The sequence below is a fragment of the Pagrus pagrus genome, assembly GCF_965226575.1.
Source record: "Pagrus pagrus genome assembly, chromosome: 5".
NCBI classification, from domain to species: Eukaryota; Metazoa; Chordata; class Actinopteri; order Spariformes; family Sparidae; genus Pagrus; species Pagrus pagrus.
Window position 1 is genome coordinate 31,416,916 of NC_140189.1, and position 16,044 is coordinate 31,432,959.

At 42.3% G+C, this 16,044-nt stretch overlaps 1 protein-coding gene across 1 annotated transcript; it reads right to left on the reverse strand.

Moving 5' to 3' along the window:
• Positions 1–787: 787 nt before the first annotated feature.
• sfxn5b (sideroflexin 5b) lies at positions 788–12,514 on the reverse strand. The gene is made up of 14 exons (XM_084353863.1): positions 12,377–12,514; positions 7,794–7,862; positions 7,524–7,601; positions 7,365–7,391; positions 7,198–7,252; positions 7,075–7,100; positions 6,856–6,909; positions 6,504–6,560; positions 6,280–6,345; positions 5,322–5,412; positions 4,878–4,993; positions 4,565–4,650; positions 3,099–3,216; positions 788–2,828 (listed from the first exon to the last, which is right to left on the reverse strand). The coding sequence occupies exons 1-14, from the start codon at positions 12,431–12,433 to the stop codon at positions 2,751–2,753; spliced, it is 978 nt and encodes a 325-aa protein (XP_084209989.1). The 5' UTR covers positions 12,434–12,514; the 3' UTR covers positions 788–2,750.
• Between the last annotated feature and the right edge of the window lie 3,530 nt (positions 12,515–16,044).

Sequence of the window (16,044 nt, forward strand, 5' to 3'; positions counted from 1 at the left end):
ACTGAAGCTAAATACAAAGTGTTTGTTGTTTGTTTAGTAGTGATTTTTATTTATTTATTTTTGTTTGATTACTCTGGATGTTCAGTTTATGTAGATTAGAGTTAAACATGTAAATATACAGGGGAGGCCCAATGTCGGCTACTGGGACGATAAACCAATAAACAAATGCCTCTTCAAGAGGATAATCAAACTGAAATGTGCCTCTAAAACCTCTCAAGTCCCCAGCGAGATACAATATTAGAAACTGAAGGTGTACAGGGGTTTCAGGGGGTTCAGTTAAGATAATATGGAGAAACAAAAGAAAACCTGCAGGCGTCCAGCTGTTTGCAAGGCGAGCCACACTTGCACCAATAAGGACGGCCCTGATGCAGGTCGCCTCACTTGGCTCACGAATAAACACAGTTTCCCTCACAAAATGAAATAGAGCAGCCAAGAAATCACAAAATCAACATTTTGTTTTGTTTTTGTTTTGTCAGGGACTTAGGTAAGACTGTTTTATGGGTAGAAGGGGTGGTGGAGGACCATGATGCATTCTGGTTTTTGTCTGTTTTGTGTGTTTTTTACCAGAGCTGGAGAGGCTTTTTTTTGGGAAGACAGTCCTAAAAAAAACAAAAGCTACTGCAAATGGATTTTCTGCACCTGTAGGTGAAAAACTACTTAAAATGTTAAACAATATGACAACTAAATGTAAGGTAAATAAAAGACAAATACAAAGTAATGTACAGTAAATGGTGCAAACAGTAAAACAATGAGTGTCCAGAAGTCCAGAAATAAAGTCTTCACAACACTAAGCGGAGAAAAGGTATTTATTATTTATTTTTTAGATAATATAGATAAATATTTTACATTGTTTGACTCGCAAACATTAATTAATAACCTTGTAGAAGTATTATACAAAAATTAAAAACACTAGCTCATAATCAGTAGTATAATATATAGTTAATACTTTCACATTGTACAAAAGAATTAATTCATTAGGAATACAGTTAAGAAACAGTCAGTAGTGGAGTGAAACGTCCTTCCTACACGTTAGGAAAGAGTTTAGTTTACAATATTTGGCTAAAAAACAAATAAGACAGAAGAGTTGTGCATGTTGTTTCACATTATCAGGGCAGGATGAGCTGTCGGCTACCAGTTTAAACAGTGTGTGAAGTCATACGTCTACAGCGCGGTCTCCACGGTACAGTGCAGCCGATGACAGGCTGGATTCACATCGAGAGGTGCGCTCCTTTATTATTCCCTCATCAGCGTTTCTAACACTGCAGGGTTAGTGCTGAGCGTCCCAACACTAACAGTATATTTTGAATACTATGGCAGAAAATATACCGAGGAGGCATTTTTTTTTACACAAAACAGGACATGGCTGACAAATCAATCAAATAAATCAGCCGATGAGTTTATTGCAGATGGATCAGTAGCACCGTGTGTTGGCGGTCGGTGAATAACAAACAGGTAGGTAGTTATCTAGTGTGTCCAGCAGAGGGCACTGATTGTTTATCCAACTGTAAAATGCACTGCTCAGCACAAACTCTTTCATTAAAAACATAATTTAATGGATTCTTGTCAGAAATGTTTGTGTATTTTTTCCAGTCACAGGTCACAGACTAAAACAAACAAAGGATTGTAGATTTAGGATATAATGGAGATAACTAAGAACGTGGCTACAGAAGATGGTTTCCTCTACATGTGCCCATAGTCTTGTCGATGATGGTGAGGTAGAGTGCTGCCTAACACAGGACTGTAATATCTCCTGTAGGTGTTCAGTTTGGATGAGCTGTGTTGACTGTGAGGGTCCCAGCAGATGATTTACATCACGTCCACGCTCATCAAGTCATTACATGATCCCTCGTGTCCTGTATGTACGAATGAATCTAGTTCATCCTTTGTTTCCTTTACAGTCTCACCTGTGACAAAGAGTCTGGTAGGTTTAGATCCACTGGTTTATGAGATATTGGGCTTGAATTATAATTGTTATTATAATTATTGATAATATTAAGGTCAATATTTGTATTTTAAGTGATAGCATGACTACCTGTCACTCTCTTTCACCCAGCTCACAACTTAATTGTTTGAGTTGACTCTCTACTCTCATCAGCTTCGTCGAGAAACACACTGTGCATCATCTTCTCAAAATCAAACAGCAGACGGACAAACTAAATACACAAATATTTCTCCAGGAGTTGGTGGATTCACCGACAGTATATTGGATTCACATTTGCCAGGTGGACAAAAACTCCAAACGAATGCCACGTTGTTCAGTAAACCTGCTGGAGGTGATAATATATCAGTCGTGTGTTTACAGACTCCCAAGTGGACAAAAAGTCAGTTATTGCAGAGTTAAAAACCTTTGTCACTGGGTGAAATAGCAGCAAATACGAACTACGATTGAGTGGGCAGCATAGTATAGCCTGTGTGTGGGGAAACACTGTATTCTACATATTAAAATAATTGTATTGATTTAAAAAAACAAAACTGATTTCACGTGATTTCATATATCATCCTCTATATACACAGCTTCTCCTTTTTTTCAAGCCAGTCAGAAGTAACCGTGACTCAATAATAATCGCTGGCTTCTCGAGATGTAAAATAAAATAAAAACAGGTTTAGAAAGCCGGAGTTAGTACGCGATGATCTACAGGCTCGGCTGTAACGGAGGAACCCTACTGAAGCTTCTCCTATCGAGAGCGCGGCCTCATTTCCATCCTCGCCCCCTGCCCTCCGTGCTCCTCTCCCACACCAACCGACATCCATCATAAACCCTTGTTGTAGGTCACCACCTTACAATCTGTTGCCATGGCGATCTCCGGCTCTAGGCGAGACACCTCAATCTGCGAAAAAAAAAACAAAGAGAAAAACAAACATGAAGACTAAAGGTAAAAAAATTTAGCTCTACATCTCTCCAAGTCTGACTTCAAGCCTGGAGAATCCCGTTTGGCTTTTTTTAATTAGACGTTGGAGGAGACATCTGGAGCAAGAGGTGAACACAGGCTCGTCAAATGTGCATTTCAAGTGACGTATAAGTAATTTGAATTTCTACCCAGCTGCTCCCTCAGCCATCTGGCCTTGAATCTGCAGCACGAACCGACGCTTCACTGTACCTGAGACATCTGGGGGAACAGGCTGATGGCCACGGGCAGCGAGAGGCCGAAGGTAACCAGGCACACGACGCTGTGGATGGGCAGCAACAATCTGCGGTTGCTCTGCAGAAATCGCAGCCTACACGAGTCAAGACAGTGATAAAAAAGGAAACCATGAGCCTTCTGTGTGGATCGATCCCGGGTGACTACTGCGAGTTATTTTTGGATACGGAGAAAAACATCATGTGCGGATTTGGGGGAGCTATTTTCCACAATTAGTGGGTGGGAGATTTATGTGTCTGTGTGAAAGTCCCAGTTCTTTGTTTAATGAGTCAGACCGAACATATCCTCTTTTATTTAATTACACAGAAATAGAAGTTCTATTTTTATTCAGACTTCTTTGTGTTTGAGAACACAAAAGGCTATATCATTTCAGCTTTTGAGCCGGTTCCTCTTTGTGCTCTATGAGTGAGCACATGCTGATTAGACCCAGTGGGGCACAACATATGTTAGCTCTGGCTTATTACACACATTAATATTTACAGTATATTTTCTACCCTACAAAGACAGAGAGCGAGAGGCTAACTGAGGATGGGAGGAAACTGAAAGTAAAGGGTTTTGTGGCAGGTTAGCTGAGCTGCAAACAATTTCAGGAACAAGAAACAGAGGGAGAAGCTTTATCTGAGACTAACTATGTCTTTGTCACCAGCTAGCTTTAACTTTACAGTTTTAGGCTAAGCTAACAATGAAATCTTCATCATTAAATCATTATCTGTAGCTGCCTTTTAAATCAGCTTTGGGGCAGACTGACATGCGTGAGTTATTATATTTAATTGTAGAGTTTCTCTTACTATCTTCTCCCTTTCTGTACCGGTGTTTAATTATCAGACGGTGGGTCATCAGGACCCCGACAAGGTGTCTCATGATATATCTGAGTGAACTAAGAACCACATAAACACAAAAACATATTTCTTTCACAACAAACTTTTTTTTTTTTTGCTACAATAACCTGTTCTTCTACTTAGTAAGTCATTTACTCGGCTCTTAGGGCTTTTCGTTAAACAGGTTACAACAAGAAATGTGTGAGCGCTGATGAGGGACAGCATTGCTTTGATTAAAGGCGTCACAAGGTGGCCAAAAAGGCTGAAACCACTGATACAGGCGGTGTTTTCATCCTGACCCATGTCTAATCACTGCAGCATGATAAGCAGACATTTCTCCTGTTTTTTAAGTAACATTTTAAGCTAAAATGGAAAAAAAAAAATAGTGTTTTTTTTGTGTTTTCGTCCTTTTTAACAGTAGACAGACATACTTGGGATTTGGACTGCTGCTCAGACAATAGGCATTAAAAGACATGACCTTTTTCATTTATGTTTCACAGACCTAATGATTGATTAGTTTATTGAGAAAATAATCGTTATCAATAATAAAAGTAGCTTCTCCCAGTTATTTAAGACAAAAAGACAGCTATACATTTCTGTACAAACCTCTCTAGGTAGGACATGATGATGGGGGGCAGCACGAAGATTGGCATCGGGAGGACCACACGTGTGAACGCAGTCTCCATAATCGCCTGAGGAAAAAGATGAGAACATTGTGCACACGCTTCGTTTCAAATACTGCAATGAGTTGGATTTAATTTCCCCCTTTCAAGAGATCAGACGTGTGCTGAGTGACGGGAGCCGAGCAGGAAATTATGCCTTTGCAGCCACCATCACTTTTACAAAATCAGCGTGAATATACAAACATATTCAGCGCAGTCCAGTAACACGTACACCGAGTGTACAAAAAGCAACTCACATGCCTCGCAGCAATTTTGGATGATCCCACCACCTTCCCGTTGTTGTCCAGAACGTCGACACCTTCGGACAGCTCGTTGTGTCTCATCAGGCCCACGTTACAGATGTTTGCACTTGCTGGAGAGAGAAAGGCAGCTTTTATAATTGGACACAATTCAACAGGACAAGAACAGACGCTGAAGACAAGAAATGCAGTCGCAGAAAACAATTAATTCCTTTAAAATCTTAAAGCAGTCTTAGAAAAGTGAGGTCACACAGGGCTGTGAAACACTACCAGACTTCACTGAAATAAATATCTCTATACAGAAATGACATTAATGCAATTAACAAGTAGATTTGTGCTGACATCAGTAAGATGTTGTGACTCCAACCAGCAGAGGGACACATAATCAGGGGGTAGTTATGTGGCTCTCTGCTGGCACACAGGGTCCTTTTGAAAACCCACCTACAGCTGGGAAGGGGACAAGTCTCTGTATTATCATTCTGGTGGCAGGACTCAGCTTGTTGGCTTTCTGAATCAGCACATTCAGTCCCACCTATGAATACAAAAAAAACACGGTTGTTGCAACGTACTGTGACATCAGGACAGATACATCAGGGGGCCTCATTTCTAAGAGTGTTCTTAGATTTATACCTGCACTCCTGCAGCGTGCTTACGTTTGATTCATTACAGATGCTGAGCATAAAAAACCTCGAGTAAGCTGGTTCCAAGAATCTCGTCCGTAACTTACGCACCTGTGATCCATAAATCTCAAAGCAACTAAAAGGTCCCATATAATAGAAAGTGAGGTTTCCATGTCTTTTTTTGATAATAAAGCAGGTCCAGGTCCTATGTGACTACTGCGAAAGTCTCAAAATGCTCAAGTAATGGAAAAACCCACACAGCCCGTATTCATCACCAAGCATGTCCATAAAGTTGTGATGTCACAACTATACAATCACTACCCTCAACCACAAAAACACCAGCAGAGCTGATGTAGAAACACGCTGGCCGGTGCCTGCTCAGGCCTGTGAGAGCTGACAAATCAGAGCAGACGGGGGGTCCTTAAAGAGACAGGAGCTAAAACAGAGCGTTCAGAAAGAGGGTGAATAGAGGTGCTGTACCAATGGACAGTAAAAGAAAAATAATGGCTCAGATACCCAAAACCAAAACATGAACCTGAAAAAGAGCACAATATGGGACCTTTGAATGAAAAATGAAAAACGTAATTTGCGAGACACGTGCCGCACGGGTTCTGAGAGGAGGGAAGACGTCTGTAAGTTTCAACACAACAAATCTTATCCGAGCTATGGAATATTAAATCGTCCATTTGCTCTTGATCTTAACCTTTCTTACCCTCAGGTGTGCATTTTAGTATTCTGATACGAGGGTATCGATGTCACTGAACAAGAAAGACACTCACTGCAATAGAAACGGCACTGGTCACAGCTCCTACGTAGCCTTGAAGAAACTTGGATGTTGGCGTAGGCTGAGGAGGAGCGAAATAAATATTGTGATACAGCTGCTATAAAAACTCTCTGTATCGACACTTTGACATTGGGTGACCAAAAGTGAACAGATTGTCATTTTTTAGAGGTTTTCGAGGAGACTAAAGCTACAATCATCCACAATAAATAGTTCCTGTACCTTTGTGGCGTTGCGGTTGGCATAGTTCACGCAGGCATTGTGACTTTGGTTCAGCCACTGTAGGAAAGAAGAGGGTTAAAGGAATAAGCAAAGGAAAAAAAGAAAGTGTGGAGAGAAGGGATGAGGGAAATAAGGAAAGGGAGCAGAAAGGTTGAGGCATGAAAGAAAGAAAGAAGCGAAAGCAGACAGAAAGAAGCAAACAGGGCAGCAGCACTTTGTTTTACAATGCCCTTGTTGCAGTGCATAACAGGTGGGAAAGCACTGCATGTACACAATAAAAGTGCGCTTACCAGATGTTCAAAATGTACAATAAATGCAATGGTTGGTACAAAATGTTGATTGTTTACAGTACCTGCCATATAATGGTAGACACCACAGTCTGATTTGGGAGAAGAAGGCCAATGACCTAGATGAGACCAGGGAATAAGAACTTATTTTTGGGGCAAAATAAGTCTTAAGTCTCATTTCATCTATCTCCAACCACGACCATGTAAATGGGTATCTGCACAGCCAAGTTCAGTTCTATGAAATGCATGACAATAAAATGTGTGACGTTCGTATGAGGACTTACAATCGGCGTTCCGAATGGTACATAACCTGCACAAGCGGAGAAATGATTGTCAGTGTAAAACACGCTGACAAACGATGGAGAAACTTCAACAACTTTGGCAAAGATCTTCATCTGAGGTCGTACCTGACATTCGAAATGGCATGAAGATCTTCTCTCCTGTGTCAGGATGAATGATGGCCTGCGTGCAGAGAGCATGACATCATCCTCATGCTGCCAGGAGCACCAGAGAGGCTTTGAATGTATGGAGGTGCGGCTAACCTGGACTGATTTATGACTGGTGAAGCACTTACCTGCTTGATCTTCTGGGCTTCCCACAGCTGCACAGGTAAGCGGTGCAGTTAGAGAGAAGAACTACAATCAATCATGAGGTTTACATGTATCTATTTTTATCACATTATACAGCCTCACTTCATTTGTGTTGTATCACATCAACATCGATAAAGACTCACCTGACTGTCAGAGACTCCAGGTGGAAGCGTGCCATGTTTAAAGTCATCAAGTAGTTTGATGCTGTCTTTCAGCTCTTTCTGCAGACAAAAGAAAAGAGAAATACAAATTATTATTAGCAGAAGTTGGACAAGACAATGACCTGTTTTCGTCATTTAACAAAAGAAGCCAGGTGTGTGTGAGTAAAAAGTTCTCTATTTTTTCTGTTTCATATTTAATGCAACCATATTGTGCACACATGTATCGGCCATACAGTCCAGAAAATGTTTTACCTCAGACACAAACAGCGTGCTGGGGTCAATGATGTCTATGAAGTGTCTGAGACGACCGAGGAATGAACCCTGGAAAAGACAGTATGAAAAGTAGTTAATACTTCATGAAGGTAGACACACAGTAACAGCAGACCATCCTCCCCCCTGTGAATGGATCATTTCATAAGTCTGAACCAATGTAATGTAGTTACACATAGCCTGAGAAAGTGACCCATCCTTTGTCCTTTAGACTTCATGAGGCAGTTCAGAAGGCATTTTTCTGGAGAAGTTGCGCGGTGAATGCTGGAAGTCAAAAAAGCTGATGCTAAACTGCATTGCTGGCTTTAAACTTTTGAATAAGGTTTGTTGAAAAGTTGATCGCTGATTTTAATTTGTATAAAGAACCAGTTGAAAGAATATGAATAGTTGGACAAAAAAAAACAGCAAATCAATTGTAAGCTGGGAGCTAAACTGCATAGCAGGCTAAAGGACCCATGTACAAGGGCTGAAGGAGTATGAAGAGTTATTGGAAAACTGCTGGGTATTTTTTGTAAAGACACAACTGAAGGTATATGAAAAGTGGCTGGTGGCTAAACTGCATTGCTTGAATTATGGCCTAGAGCTGAACAACAAAGAGACACTAAACGACCACTTGCTTGACTTTATATGAAGAAGCTACTGAAGGAGTATGAACATTGACTGGGAGCGAAACTGCATGACTTCACTAATTACTGGGAGCTATACTGCAGCGTTGGCTCAACTTTGTATGAAGAAGCAGCTAAAGGAGTACGAAAAAGGGATAAAGAATGCAAAATATAGTGTATGCTGGGAGCTAAACTGCTTTCCTGGAGTTAATTTGTATAAAAATGCAGCTGAAGGAGTACGAACATTGGCTGGTAGCTGAACTGCATTGCTTGAATTATGGCTTGGCGCTAAACAACAAAGAGACACTAAACGACCACTTGCTTGACTTCGTATGAAGAAGCTACTGAAGGAGTATGAATATTGACTGGATGCTAAACTGCATTGCTACCTTAACTTTCTATTTAAAAAAAGCCACATTAACTCTTTAGGTCACTAAAATACCCAAGAAATGATAATGAACACCTGCGTGTCCTAAGTGGTAGCTATGGCCATGTAAAAGCTGTGATTTGTTAATAGTTTAACATTTTGGGAAATATGGTTAGTATTTGTTTTGTCAAGAGTTTGATGTGAAGATTGGTACCATACATATTAAACTACAGCAAGGAGATGGTTAGCTTAGCACAAAGACTGGAAGGACAGGAAAACAGCTAGCTAGCGTAAGCAAAAGAACAAGAGGTTAATGCTAATAGATGGATTTTGTTACCTTTGGGTGGAACAAGTGTAGCTGTTTACCAATGTTTCCAATCTTTGTGCTAAGCTAACATAACCGACTGCTTCATATCCTGTGTACAGACAATGAGAGTCAATCTTCTCATCTCACTCCCTGATTGAAAGCAGATTTTGAGTAAGTACTTGAGTAACTGTATATTTAAATATCCATGCAGGACAATGGATCCTTGCTCTGGTTGCTAAATGAAGTGAGGTGCAGTTAGAGGCTCTGAATCATTAGTTAAAAGGACCTTTGAGCTCAGATTCTTGGCATGGTATGTTTTCCACACACAAATCCAGGCCGTGTTAACAACATTTCGCCCAATTATCAAACGTATAAAAACGGATGACAGAGTATTTGCCATCCTAAATCGACAATGGAACAAAATACAACTGAGACGTAAAACCAAAATGTACAATTCAAGAAACTGCACGAACAATCGTGAGTAACTTTACATTTAACAAACACATTCCTCCTTCCTGGAGCTGCTGGTCAAGCGCCCTGTTTTCTGTTCCCCTCACTGTCTTCATCAGCATGCCAATTGCTAGGCATGTGTGCCAACAGTCTGAAAAGGCCCTATAGCAGTTTATGCCAAGAGTCTCTTTGGCAAACCAGATGGGCGAAAACATGGCAGCTTCAATCAGATTCCCTCGGAGACATTTATCAGTTATGAAGGGCTGAAAACACAGTGGAAAGACAGTGGAACAAACCCCTCTATATTTTAATTATCTGTTCGGCACCAAGTCCTAATTGAGATGACAGGAATTAACACCCAGTCCTCCCGAAGACTGTACACGTAAATCTTCCTGTACTGTATCTCTGCATTTTCCTGCCATTCCTCCATCACACGTCTCCTCCTCTGACAGGCCATATGTGCTGCAGTGCCGTTTTGCAAGTGTGGGGTAGAGACAGGATCCATGTGAGAAGCCGGCTTTAATTATGCATGAGCCTCAGCTCCCTGGAGAGTACACAACAAGGCTAGCAGAGACGGAGCGCGGCAGAAAAGCACAGACAAACTGAGCGAGGTTCATGCTGATTCAAGTACTGGCCTGATTTTAATTGCTTTGACGTAAGGAACTGAAAGTGTTACAGCACCTTTATCAAACCGACACGAACTTCAGGTTGCAGATGGAGAAATAGAAAAGGTTTAACAGGGTCGGATAGATGAGATTTGTACTAGAAAACATAAGGAATAAACCGAGGACAGAGTACACTCTTCCTTACAATTATTGTGATCTCTACGTAGAATTTGCGATGGCGATCGCATGAGACAAAGGCTGTAAATAAAGTGTTGTTTAGGCTGAAATGTCCTGTGTTAATTGGTGTGTTCATGCGTGGATGATGGACCAACAGGCCCCTGGACACATGAAACCCCTCCACCCCTCCGACATCAGAGCAAGAACCACCGGAGACACAAACGATTCTGTGTCTATTTGTGATTATCAAAGACCGTTTTGTGTCTATGTTTAGTTTTGCAGTTGTATTGTGTCTTTGTGGTTTCCTGTGTGTCCTTGTGGTTGTCAGGCAGCTTTATTTGTGGTCGTTCTGATTCTCTTGCATCCCGTCATTGTTTTGAGTCTCTGTGTGTGTAGTCATTTTACAGTTTTGCATCTCAGTGTAGTCGATTTGTAGTTGTTTTGTGTCTCTTTGTGGTTGTTATGTGTGTCCTTTGTTGTTGTTTTATTTACGCTCTGTGGTTGTTTTGGACCTCACTGTCGTCACATTGCATCTCTTTGTGTTTTTCATCTTTATTTGTTGTTGTTTTGAGCCCTTTTGTGGTCATTTTGTGTCTCTTTGTAGCTGATTTGTGGACTTATTTGTGTCTGTTTTTAGTCCTTTTGTGTGTTTTTCCTTCTCTTTGTGGCTGTTTTGTATCTCTTTATTGTCCTCATGCAGTTGTGTTGAGTCTCTGTGGTTGTGCTTCTCTTTGTGAAAATGTTGTGTCTTTGTGTAGTTGTTTTGCGGTTGGTTTTCATCTATTTGTGGCTGTTTTGAGTCATTGTCGTCGTTTTGTGTTTCTTTGTTGTCTTTTTGCATCTCTTATGCATTGTTATTTGTGGCTGTTTTGAGTCTCTTCAGGGTGGTTTTACACCTCTGTGGTTGTTTTGCATCCTCATTGGTGGCCACTTTGACTCTTTGTGGTTGTTTTGCGTCTCTTTGCGGTTGGTTTTCAGCTTTCTGTGGTTGTCTTGTGTCTATCTAAGGTCGTTCTGTATCTCCGCTCAGCTGTTTTGCATCAGTCTGTTTTGAGTCTGTGGTCGTCTCGTGTTTCCTTGTTGTCTTTTTGCATCATCATTGTTATTTGTGGCTATTTTGCGTATCTTTGTGGTCGTTTTGCACGTCTTTTTGACCATTTTGCAGTTTTCATTGCATCTCTTTGTGGTTTGATTGACTTTCCAACTAGAAATGTTGCCTTCACGCTCTGGCCGAGGGCCCATTGACACCTTGAACCCCTGGGCCGGTCTCTAGCAGGCGTGTTCAGTTTAAGTTGCTTTCTTTTCGGCTTTTTCTTTTTTTTCTCCCATTTTTTTCAATCGTCCTTATGGACTTTACTCCTTGCGGCACCATCAGGTAAATAATCTCCTTTAGGGCGGCTGTTTAATGAACGACAGGAGCCTGAGATAACTGCAGCGAGGTTCCCCCTGTTCGGTGAAGGTCACATTATCTTTCAGGGTTGACCAATTCATTTTCTGAGGACGGAAAATTGAGTAATGGGCTCAAGATGAGGACGGACAGGCCATTAATCTCATCTATCACAGGTGGACAGTCACTCTGCAAAGCATCTTGAATGAAGAAAGGCTTGAGGGTGGTGACAGTGTGATCTGGATCAGATTTATGGTGCATAAATAGATATTTAAAAAAAAAAAAAGAAAGAAAAGAAAAGATGAATAAACAATGACATGCACAGATTATATCGAGACAGCCTGAGTGTCTGGGCTGCAGACCCTCCACTCTCTGATACCATCGTTTCACGGAGGAGGTGATAAAAACACCGCCGACAGACATCTAGTCCAACTGGAACCAGCTCGGAACCGGTCCGATCACAGCCACAAAGTTCATTATCGGCTGGAAGTTGTTGCGGTTTCATAACAAAGAAGCAGATCGCGGATCAAAGGCAACTTTGTGTCAGCAGCATCCAGAGCAGCAGCAGCGGGAGGAAGAGGAGGAGGAGGAGGAGGAGGATGGGGCTGTTTTTCAACCCGACAGCCTTTAAAACAAACATGTAAAAACAGGCAGAAACACGACTCACCTGCTCGTATCGGGGTCTCCCGAGCTGGAAAGCAGGACACGCCGCAGATTCCGCCATGACACCCAACTCTTTATTTATTAATGAAGTGAATCATGAGCGGATCTCCAAGTGGAGCGAACTACACTCACTCTGTGTAACTAGTGGAGCAGCGAGAGCGAGCCGCGGTGCGTGACGGGATGTGTAGTCCTCCCGTTTGCGTTAACACTGGCAAAGTTGAAGCGCGTGACTACACATCCCAAATAATCGATCAGGTGGAGAGAGAGAGAGAGAAAAAGATATTGCATAACTGTTCCGATTGATCTTGGGGGAGAGATAACAGATGATCCACTGAGCCTGGAGGAGGTGCTCCATTTATCCAGTTCATCCCTGAGATGAGAAGAGAGGAGAGGAGGTGAGGGGAGAGGAGAGGAGAGGAGGTGAGGGGAGGAGGTGAGAGTGAGGGGAGAGGTGAGAGGAGAGGAGGTGAAAGGAGGTGAGAGGTGAGGGGAGAGGAGGTGAGGTGCGAGGAGAGGAGGTGAGGGGAGATGAGAAGAGAGGAGAGGAGGTGAGGGGAGATGAGAGGAGAGGAGGTGAGGGGAGAGGAGAGGAGAGGAGAGGAGAGGAGAGGAGAGGAGGTGAGGTGAGAGGAGAGGAGGTGAGGGGAGACGAGAGGAGGTGAGGTGAGGGGAGAGGAGAGGAGAGGAGGTGAGAGGAGAGGGGAGGAGAGGAGGTGAGAGGTGAGGAGAGGAGAGGAGGTGAGGGGAGAGGAGAGGAGAGGAGAGGTGAGGGGAGGGGAGGAGGTGAGAGTGAGGGGAGAGGGGAGAGGAGAGGAGGTGAAAGGAGGTGAGAGGTGAGGGGAGAGGAGAGGAGGTGAAAGGAGGTGAGAGTGAGGGGAGAGGTGAGAGGAGAGGAGGTGAAAGGAGGTGAGAGGTGAGGGGAGAGGAGAGGAGGTGAAAGGAGGTGAGAGGTGAGGGGAGGAGGTGAGGCGAGGGGAGAGGAGGAGGAGGTGAGGTGAGGGGAGAGGAGAGGAGAGGAGAGAGGAGGAGGAGGTGAGGTGAGGTGAGGGGAGAGGTGAGAGGAGAGGAGATGAAAGGAGGGGAGAGGAGAGGAGGTGAAAGGAGGTGAGAGGTGAGGAGAGGAGGTGAAAGGAGGTGAGAGGTGAGGAGAGGAGGTGAAAGGAGGGGAGAGGAGAGGAGGTGAAAGGAGGTGAGAGGTGAGGGGAGAGGAGGTGAAAGGAGGTGAGAGGTGAGGGGAGAGGAGAGGAGAGGAGGTGAAAGGAGGTGAGAGGTGAGGTGTGGCTGCAGGGAGAGAACATGTCTGATGTTCAGCTTCAGGTTCACTGGATCATGAAGACAAACAGAAAGAAGAGAGAAAAATAACCTGCAGCAAGAAAACTGAAGCATCTGTCACCACATGGACTCTGATTATTCCTCTTGTCATGCAGACTGATGCCAGTCTGTTCAGTGTGCTGCACATTATTATAAACCTTCATCAGGAGGCACATTTTTTATAAGGGCCCGAGCAGGGAACCTGCGAGGACCCTATTGTTTTTGTAGTGATCATTTTTTGTCCCAAATGATCGCATCACTGCCTGAACACACCCCAAAACTCACCAAACTTGGAATATATGTCCCACCTGGCGAAAAATTTTATAATCTGTTGTTGGAAAGTGCGTTTTGGCTAATAACTCCCACATACTTTGTCGCACATTCAAAAACCTCATATCCACACGTTCAGTGAATTGTGCTGTATCTCCTGATGTAGGCCACGCCCATATCCGCCTACCGTTTTTTTATGCTAGCTACTTCCCCATGAGCCCCTAAGGCACTGTGCAAAATCTTGCCCGATGAACACTAGGTGGCGCTCTTTAAATTGAAGTATTTTATATCTCCACATCGGTTGGTCGGATTAACACAAAACTAGCTACACTCATTGCCAATGCCCTCCTGAGGACATCTGTGGAAGGTTTTACCGATCCGTCACTAGGTGGCGCTCTGGTGGCAGTCTAATTTTATATCTGGCACTGTGCCCACACCATAACACTTAAGGATATGAAATTCATAGGGGTGGTATAGACTGGCCAACAGGTGGCGCTATTAACAACACAAAACCGTTTTTGGTGAATAACTCCCACATAATATGGCGCACATTGTTAAACCTTATATCTATGTGTTCTCTGCATTCAGCTGCATTGTGTGATGTAGGCCCCGCCCACTTTCACGCTAAATTTCCATTTGCAAAATGTCACAAACCTACTTTTTCGAACTCCTCCTAGGCAATTTCTCCCATTTGCACGAAACTTTGCATACAGCATCTGTGGACCCTCCTGACAAAAAGTTATTAAAAGAATTGTGATGGTCCAAAGAACGCCCAAAATATGAAACAACAATTTCCAGCACATTGTGGTCAAACAGACAGTCTTCCATATCTTGGTGAAATACGATCCCATTACCACTAAACTTTTGCTAATTGTGTTCCATGGTGACAGTTTCTGCAAAATTTGGTCATGGTCATGTGATCAACTGACTCAAAATCAGTGTGGGATCATGTAACTACACTGGCTGCATGAGATACGCCTCTTGTTTTTACATTTTACATCTTTAAATATTTTTTATTAATTTTTAGTAATTTTTATATGTAAATATTAGCATGTTAGCTCAATAGCTTCCAGGTCATGTGATCAATTGACTCAAAATCAGTGTGGGATCATGTAACTACACTGGCTGCATGAGATACACCTCTTGTTTTTACGTTTTACATCTCTAAATATTTTTAGTAATTTTTATTAATATTTATTAATTTTTATATGTAAATATTAGCATGTTAGCTCAATAGCTTCCAGGTCATCTGATCAATTGACTCAAAATCATGTTGGGATCATGTAACTACACTGGCTGCATGAGATACGCCTCTTGTTTTTACATTTTACATCTCTAAATATTTTTTATTATTTTTTATTAATTTTTATATGTAAATATATCACAGTTTTTGCCGGACGAGCAGTATGGAGCCATTTTATGTTACGATTGCTTGTTTTGTGTTTGCTTGTTTTAAAATAAGTCCCCACCTGCTCCAGATGTTCAGGAGAAAGCTGCAACTGAAAATGTTTTCTGGGCTACGAAACGTCTCCCAGCTTCCCATCAGCGCTGGGGTTTTGTAGATAGTGACTGAATTTTTTATTTTCTGGGTGAATTTATACTTTAAGTAAGATTGTGAATAGTGAAGTATTTCTACAGAAGCATTACTATTTTCTTTTTTTTATCTAAGAAAGGATCTGAAAACTTTTCTTTTCTTACATCTTACCAGGAACGGGATAGAAAAAATGTCCATTTTCTGCTCAGTCTGAACAGGAAATGGTCTATGAACCAAAAACAGGTCTGTGCTGTTATATTTTGACTTGAAGGCAGAAATTATTGATGTAAATCAGCATTTCACAATCTGAAATCAAGTGTCCAGCAGTCCAAAGGCAACTTGTCAACATTTGTTATAAATGCAATAGACTCAATTTACAATGTACGACAATATTACCTCTAATAAATCAGGTTTTCTGTGAAGTCGACGCTGAACCAGCAGGTTGTAGTAGGTGGTGCCCTCTAGTGGAGAGAAGTAGGCACTGCTGCAGCACACTGCACACACCACACACACACACACACACACACACACACACACACACAGTGTCATGGGTCAGT